This window comes from Cricetulus griseus, chromosome 2 (genome assembly GCF_003668045.3).
Source record: "Cricetulus griseus strain 17A/GY chromosome 2, alternate assembly CriGri-PICRH-1.0, whole genome shotgun sequence".
Classification (NCBI taxonomy): Eukaryota; Metazoa; Chordata; class Mammalia; order Rodentia; family Cricetidae; genus Cricetulus; species Cricetulus griseus.
This window is the reverse complement of record NC_048595.1, coordinates 190,850,122-190,858,179: the sequence shown is the minus strand read 5'-3', so window position 1 is coordinate 190,858,179 and position 8,058 is coordinate 190,850,122. Positions and strand designations below refer to the sequence as shown.

The window sequence follows — 8,058 nt, the reverse complement described above, 5'->3', positions numbered from 1 at the left end:
GTTCTTAATCACATTACTTCATTTCTATGGGCTTCTTTTAAATTCCCCCTGTCCCTTCCCCTCCAGCCAAATGGACCAGTGTCTGAAATCAGAGCTGCCTTTCTGACACTTTCCCTTGCTGAATGACTTTGTTTTGAAAGAGCCTTTGTTTGGGCAGCAAAACCCAGGCATTGGGGTTCTGGGACATCATGGTTGGCTTCTGCCAAATTGCAAGGCTGAGTTTACCTGATGTGCAACTTAAGAAAAGAAGTCAGGTCCAGAATGTCCACTCTGGACCCATGAAACACCTAGCCTGGTATCTGTATGAGGACAGTCACTCCTTAGGCACAACAGTTTAAAGACAGCCTGCAGAAACCTCCAGTCTCGTTAACAAGCACCCAAGCAAGCAAACACAGCAATTAAAAATCTGGGTTGTCTGAGGTGTTTTTTCCCATCTAAGTGGGGGCATCCCTGGGGCTCCAGCTAAAATACTTGCTACACCTGTTTAGCCTCTGTTGCATCCTCCCAACACCAGCACAGGCTGACTGTGGCCGATGGCACCAGATAAATATAAGGTTGCCCTGGAATGACGGCTTACCTCACACCTAGAGCTCCGGCCCACCCTTGCCTTGGCAGAGATAAAGGTTTCCAGTATGCTTAGCTGGGGAAGTGCGGGGCCTGTGAAGAAGGACTGAGGTTGAGATGCCATGGAGAGAGGGCATTGGGACTTTCTATCAAATGTCGCACTGAGGCGATGGAAATGAGTTCTGCTCAGCTGTTCTCTGTCAGCTTGGGATCACAAGCCAATCCTTCCCTTAGTCCCATCTTCCCCCATGATTATTTTTTTAAATGGACCAGCTGTGGGCCATCCTTTCAGTCCTATGAGAGAACACTTGGGGACAACTGGGCAGGGCCACCTTGCCAATCATGTAAGAAGGAAGCTGTTGTCTGGCCTTGGAAGGACAATCTCAGAGTGGCTTTCATTTTCTACACATGGGGCTGGATGTGGGCTTTCCCCTTAAGTTGCCCCCATCAATGGGGTATATAACTTGGCACGTTTCCAATTGCTTGCACCTATGCCTGGGGACCAGCTATTTGCTGCATTGCTTCTAGGTGGCTTTTTAAGAGCATGTAGGCATGTTACTGCACATTTTCCAAGCAGGGACAGGGCAGGGGTGGGATGGCAGGGGTAGACTCTGGTGCTGAGCAGTTAAAATCCTAGCAAATAGGAGTCAGGTCTTCTAGTCCGTCCTCAGCCTTGCCCTCACAGGATCTCACAGGCCCTGCTCAAGGCAAGCCAAACCTTTCCTTTCCCAAAAATGACAAGCTGCCTTTGCATAAGCTAGCCATTTTCTGAGCTAGATGACCAGGGAGCGCTTCCTTTAATGGTCAGCTCAAAGGTGGCCTTGTGCCCTCCTTCTGGGGAACTTGTTCAGTACTTGGTCCTTACCTTTGGAGCTATGCTAATCCCTCTGTGCAAATGAGGGGACAAAAACAGTCAACTCTGTGCCCAACTAGATGGTACTATGGATGTACTTCAAAAAGCACTGCTAGTGAATATGACCAATTACATGGTATGCCTATAAGAGAAACCCATTGTGATACCCATTCACTAGATATAATGACTATATACCAATACAAATGTGCATTAAGAAAAAAAGCAAACACACTTAGAAACGATTTATGGAAAGATGACTGGGCCAGACAAAGAGATCACTCTAGACGTGAACTGAGGCCAATCCTGAAGCTTCTCACACTCAAACTGGCTTAGAACATGTTTTTACTACCAAAGGTCACAAGTAAAACACCATTGCCAAGGACTTGTTTAAATAATTGTTTTTAAAATGTCTCCAGAGGGGAAAAACTGATATAGGCATTTCATAACACTATCCTGGGGCTGGGGGTGGAGCTGGGGTTGGGGAGGAAGCTCTTCATCCCAATGTGACTCCAGCCACCTTCCCAGTTACAAGACAGAAATGCTAACGGGGAGCAAAATCCAGTGCCCTCCACCTTATCCATATGTAAGAATGCTGAAGTCACATCTGTGCAAGGATCTATTTTTAGTGGACCCTTCATACTAAAATCCTAGCCTTGATCTCTATCAAGTCTACCATAAATGTTTGATGATGAACAAGCCCATAAAAAGAAAGGACATGAAATGAATAGAGTCAACGAGTACTCTGCCTTTTAATTACAGAGGCTTCTGCTAAAATCCTGCTCCAGGCTGGGTGCAGGCAAAGAAAACACATCAATAAGTTGAGTGGAGGGAGCAGAGTGAGGATACTGCAAACAAATATGCTTAACTACATGGTTATTTATACTGTAGAAAGCAGATAGAGGTGGAAGAAAGAGAATCATATCCTAAAAGGGCAGGGGGCAGGAGAGTGGCTAAAAAAATAAAAATTGGAGACATAAAAGCATTCAGCACACAAAAGATAACGTAGAACAGTCTGGTTTTATTACTCATAAGTAATAAAGAGCCCTTTCCTTGATTATTCTTTCTTCCCCCTTTTTTCATTCTTTTTTTTTTTCTTCTTTTCACAACATAGATTAAACTGTGAATCAGATGTTAGGGTGTGTGGAGACAGAAGGAAAATTGGTGACATCACAACATTTTTACAATGTTACAACCAATGTGAGTCCGAGTTTGCTGCATTTACAGCTTCTAGCCAGGCAAAGGCCTGCTCAGGTTTGTGGATGACACCCCAACACAGGATGAGGGCAGAAAGTGAGAGGGACACTTAAATGCTGAAGACCAGCTCAATACACGTGGTACTGCAGGGTTAATCCCAAAAGTAATGGGTTGTGGGAAAAAGGGATGCGGGTTTTGATACAGGTCTCCTTAACACAGCTGAGGCAATGAAGCCCATTAACATGGACACAAGGTTGGGGCAATACTGTTGGGAATCTAACACCGGTGAGAAGGTCCACAGGGTGACTGACACCCATTACCTTTTTAGTTTTTGTATTTGCAAAGAAGGGGAAAAGAATATCTGTTTCTGGAAAGTATTCGTGGTTTCTACAAGGGTTACAGGCCACCAACAATGACTTCACTAAAAGGCAAAATAAAGCTGAATGACATTTTATGTACCCCAAGCAACAGCCTCACTGATCTGCAAAGGGACTCTTGGGACAAAGGGTTGTGCACCTGTCCTCAGCTGTACACTGGGGCTCTGGGGCTCTGGGGCTCTGGGGGACTGCTCTGATTGCAGATACAACATAGTAACTACCCAATTCAAATTTGTCCTTGTTAATCTTTTTTTTTTCCTGAAAGTTCTTTTATTTTTATTTTTTTTATTTTTAAGACACACTAAATCCAGACCAAACTGGAAAAAGAAAGAGACCAAGAGACCACCGAATAAACTGTTTATATGAAAACAATGTTCATGGTTTACAGTTTGCAGACAATTCTTTTGTTTATGATGGAGTAAACAAAGGTTCCTTCTGTGTGCTTTAGCAAAAGAAAAACAAGGGGAGAAAAGAACAAAACAAAACCACACACACACACACTACCCCCTCCCAACCCTCTACAAACAACAAACAGATAAAGGAATTTAAAACAAAACAAAACAAAAGAACCTTTGCCCCAGAAGATGGGTTTTGCAGCATCCATTGTGGTTTGCCTTGTATTTTGGGGTACCCATAAATCACAGCAGGGACCAGCCTGCCCCGTCTATTTCCTTGTTTTCTCTGTGCATTGCATGGGTGTGCTGAAGGCACGCTTGGAGACTCCTCCCATTTGCCTCCCCAACCTCCACAGCAAGTTCTCAAGTCAGTGGACACAGCAGAAATGACGGCTGGGACTTCAGTCCCTCCTCTGCTGGCTCAGGAGGATGTCACCATATTGAAATGATCTGGGAATATAGGGGAGCAGAGAGCTCTGGGAAAGGGGATTTGCCACCCACGGCACTGGGGGTCCATGCTTGTAGCACAGCCAAGCGTGGTTGGAGCTGGCACAACTGAAGGCATTGTGAACTAAAGGATGTCACCCAGCCTTCGGCATTACAACCATCACTACTGCATTCTTTTTCCATCTGCTTGACTCCAATCTTCCAGAGGGCTGAGTGAAGGGTGGGGTTTAAATAAATATCTGCATTTATTTCAAGTAGGAAAAAAAAAAGTTGATCATAACGACAGTTTACAAGTGTATACAACTCAGCGTGTAAGGCACAAATTTACATGTGGAAAACAGGCTATTCACAGATGTAACCCCACGAAACACCCGTGTGATCAAATCATTAATTTATGCAAGGTAGCAGCCAGCGTATTAATTAGTTCACACAGTTTGTAGATTTTTGTTTGCTGTCTCACATGCAAGGTGAAATGGGATGCGGGCGGGGGGCTTCACAAGCTGGTGCCTTCATGACAGTGGGAGCCTCAGACAAAGCCATGTTTTTGGCAATGGGGCATAGGTGCCATCCTAATGTTTCTCTCCTAGTTGGTAGTTAGGATCTGGAAAGAGTTTTAAACTCTTTTTCTCTTGACCAGAGACTGAACTGACAAATTAACTGGGAGATTTAAATAAATACTCCCCTCTTAGCACTGAGGTCCTTTAGCTACTGACCCGAGAGTCCAAAAACAAAGCTCAGAATTCCAGCTCCAACTTATTTACTTAGTGAATTTATTGTAAAAATAAAGAAACTCAATTATTCCAGTTAATGGATTTCACGTTAAATAGTTTAGCTTTCCATGGGCTTCTGCAGAACTGTTCATACGGTGGCATTTGGAAGAGTCTTTTCCTTAAGGAAAAAGAAAAGGGTGAACAATAAATAAGAATTACTTGCGTTAACGGTCACGTTATTCATTAAAAGCGAAGAGGAGCAGAAATCTATGACATCGTTGCCCAACATGGCATTTACCTGCTATAACAAAGCTGTAACACTGATGGGCATTTCACAGTATCTGCGCATAGTAAACTTCTGCCATTGTTAAAGTCTGAGTTAGAATTATCAATGAATTCTTTTTTTTTTTTAATTTTCATTTTTTTTCTTTTTTTTTTGAAAAATGTATTGTGTTTTAAAGTTCCGAAAGCTTAGCCCAGTTTGGTAATGTCCCGTGCAGGTGCAGTCAGGGACAAAATGTTGTGGTGGTTGTTCATCTGTGTGTGTGTGTGTGTGTGTGTGTGTGTGTGTGGTGCACGCATGTGAGCGTTAGGTGTGGGTGTGTGTTAATGTGGGGACAGGGTACGAATGTGCTTTTGGCTCATGTTTGTTATGATACTCAAGTCTTTTGTGAGTCCGACCTGCTGTACGATGTGGGGGAGTGTGAAGGAAGAGAATGGAGGTGACTGTTGCTAAACCTTCACCAAACCACATGGCCTGATTTTCAGTGTCCCTGTGTCCCAGGGAGGAGGACCCAGCATCCTCAACTCCTCCAGGGCCATCTTGGTCGGGTGGATCCTTGAGGCAGTGGAGACCTTGCTGAACTGGATGGGTGCCTCACCTCGTCTGATGCTTCGACTCCTGGGCCCCAACCCCAGAGATTATGTACAGGCATCATTGGGCTTCATGGATGTGGAAAGGGGAGCAAAGGAGGGTTTGGGGGGTACGTCTGGCTTTAGCGAGGGGGTGCGCTTCAGTCCCGACCTCGTCAGTGAGTTGTAGGCATTGAGGCTGGGCTGCCTCGAAACAGTCACGGCCTGGCCAGGGGGCTGCGAGCTGTGCACCTGGATAGAGTCCACCCGCTGCGGGGCGGGAGGCGGGTTATCTCCCCGGCCAAAGCTCTGGTTCCTGGAGAGGTGGGAGGAATTGGAGGAGTTAGTATTGTTTCTTTTGAGAGTGGCGGCCTGGTGGCTTCTCGTGAGCGAGTTCGTGGGGTAGCTCCTCTTATACTCAAGCCCATAGGAGGAGGAGTGATGCATTTCCAGCCGCTTGCTTAGGCCGGTCTGTGACAGTGAGGCTCCTGGGGGGCCCAAGGAGGCCTCACGCTGTGGAACTTTAGGAGGCAGGCTGTCCAGGTTCTCCACAAGGTTCACCCCGTGGTTGGGACTCTTGCTGCTCAGGTGCTCTTTGATGGTCTTATACTCCAGGGTGGCAGCCTGGTCCTCCAGTGCCATCTGAGCCACCACCTCGCTCATTTTGGGCTGATCCACGTACTCATGCTGGTAGCCCTGCTGCGTGATGGGCAGGACCACCACGCTGGGGATGTGGCTTGGGGAAGCCCGAAGGGGCAGGTCCGTGGGAATCACAGGGGAGCCCATAGGGGGCATGTCCTTGGTGCAGGCATTGATGAGGTTCTGGTTCCTCTCCCACTCGCGGCTGCCGCGGTTGGGCTTCCGCTTCTGCTGCAGTGTCGGAGTGGATTCTGGGGTGGGCAGGGCGGTGAGGTCTAGGTGATGCTGATCAGCCTTGATGAGCATTTTGGCCGTGTTGCTAGGCGTGGCCAGCTTGCCGTTGTGCATGAGTGGAGTGAGGATGGCCTCAGGCTTTGGGTCTTTGGACTGGGTGTCCCCAAAGAGGCCACTGATCTTAGTGACACTGCTCATAGATCCCCGACGAGAGTGTGTGAGCTCTTTCTCTTTGCGCTGCACTACTGCCACGTCTTTGCGCCGGTGATCGCACACACAATACACGATGATGCCCGAGAAGGCGGCCCCCATGACAAAAGCCAGAATGACTGCAATGGCCAAGAGGGTAACCGGAACGAGCTGGTCCTTGCTTTTGAGGTAACTTTCCCGAATCACTCCTGTAATAGACATCGCACATGTCATTAAGAAACACGAAAACATACTGTGAGGCTTAACTGGTGTTTGGCAATCACACTGTTAATTAATAACAGAAATAAGTGACAACAGCACCTCTGCATAGCTTGTCTTCAGGGTGCAGCTTGCCAAACATTAACTAATTAATCCTCCCTGCCCCCATACCACCCCAGCCAGCCCTGGGACGCATGTAAATTAATTTTATTTGTTGTCTTCTTTGTGGCTTTCATTCTCTCTGGTACACGATTTTTCAACTTCATTCTAAGGATGACGGCAGGTTCAAAATTTATTTATCTGTCTTTTTCTTTTGATCTTTTCCACCTTCTACAGAATTAGAATAAATGAGCTATTTTGAGTCTGGAGGAAGTAGCAACAATTTTATGCATGTTAAATGAACAAATCACACAACAATCCAAGCTTTCCACTCAGTCTTTTCTGATGACTGCCTGTGACAACAGGGGCTCTGTTTGGAGAAAGGCATGTTTGCTTTTGAAGTGACAAGAGGATAGTGGCTTTATGTCACCACAGTGAAAAATAGCTGAAGCTCACAGGTTACAATATTTACATTTATTTTGCATCAAAAAGGAAAACCCACACTCAATTTCAGGTAAATATGCAGCAGAACTGAAAGAATATTTAAATCAGGGGCCGTTGTGGGCTTGTAAAGTGTCAGGTCCCATTATTACTTTTAGGGTTTGTTGTCACCAAGAGATTCTTCAGCAGAGCTGATCTCGTCGATTTAATAAAAATGAAGTGGCTACCCCCGTCTATTATCTTCCACAACATTAACCATTTTCCAGAAGCCTCATTTCTGGAAAAAAAAAGTTGCCTTTTCTATCCTGATAATCAGTCACCAAGCTGAGCGACTCTAATCAAATGCAAACACTGAAGCTTTTATTTTTTAATGCCAAGTGTGAACAGACACCACAACCCTCAGATCCTAAGTGCTTGATGCCGGTAGCTAAAAAAATAAAATCTCAAATACTTCCATCCCTGCCTCTGGAGAGTGAAAGAACATGAATACATTAGAGGCACTGCATGAGGAAATGTAAACATTGTTCCTATTATGGAAAGATGGCAAGACAGAAAATGTACCTTGTCTGGTCTCTGGAGACACATTTTTCACCTGCTAAATCAACTCTTTCTGGAATATGTTTAATGCATTTTACTGGCAAGCTTAAGTGGCATTGAATTAAAATGAAATGAAATAAAAATCTCTATCCATTCCCAAACACATACCACTCATCCCTTAAACTTTTGCTGATTGCTGCTATTATTTTTGAAATGTCACAACCCAGACCTAGAAGAGACACAGCTCTGTCATGAGGGGTTTTCTGACTAAAATATTTTGATTTTATACTAAAGTGATGGTTTAGAAA

The 8,058-nt window shown here is 45.3% G+C and overlaps 1 protein-coding gene across 1 annotated transcript in view; it reads right to left on the bottom strand.

The window, feature by feature from the left end:
* Positions 1 to 3,337: 3,337 nt before the first annotated feature.
* Positions 3,338 to 8,058, bottom strand: part of Sema6a (semaphorin 6A) — a 121,528-nt gene continuing 116,807 nt past the window's right edge. The window contains exon 19 of the mRNA XM_027400875.2: positions 3,338 to 6,663. Coding sequence (XP_027256676.1) covers positions 5,462 to 6,663 — 1,202 coding nt within the window. The 3' untranslated portion in view covers positions 3,338 to 5,461. The remainder of the gene's footprint in view (positions 6,664 to 8,058) is intronic.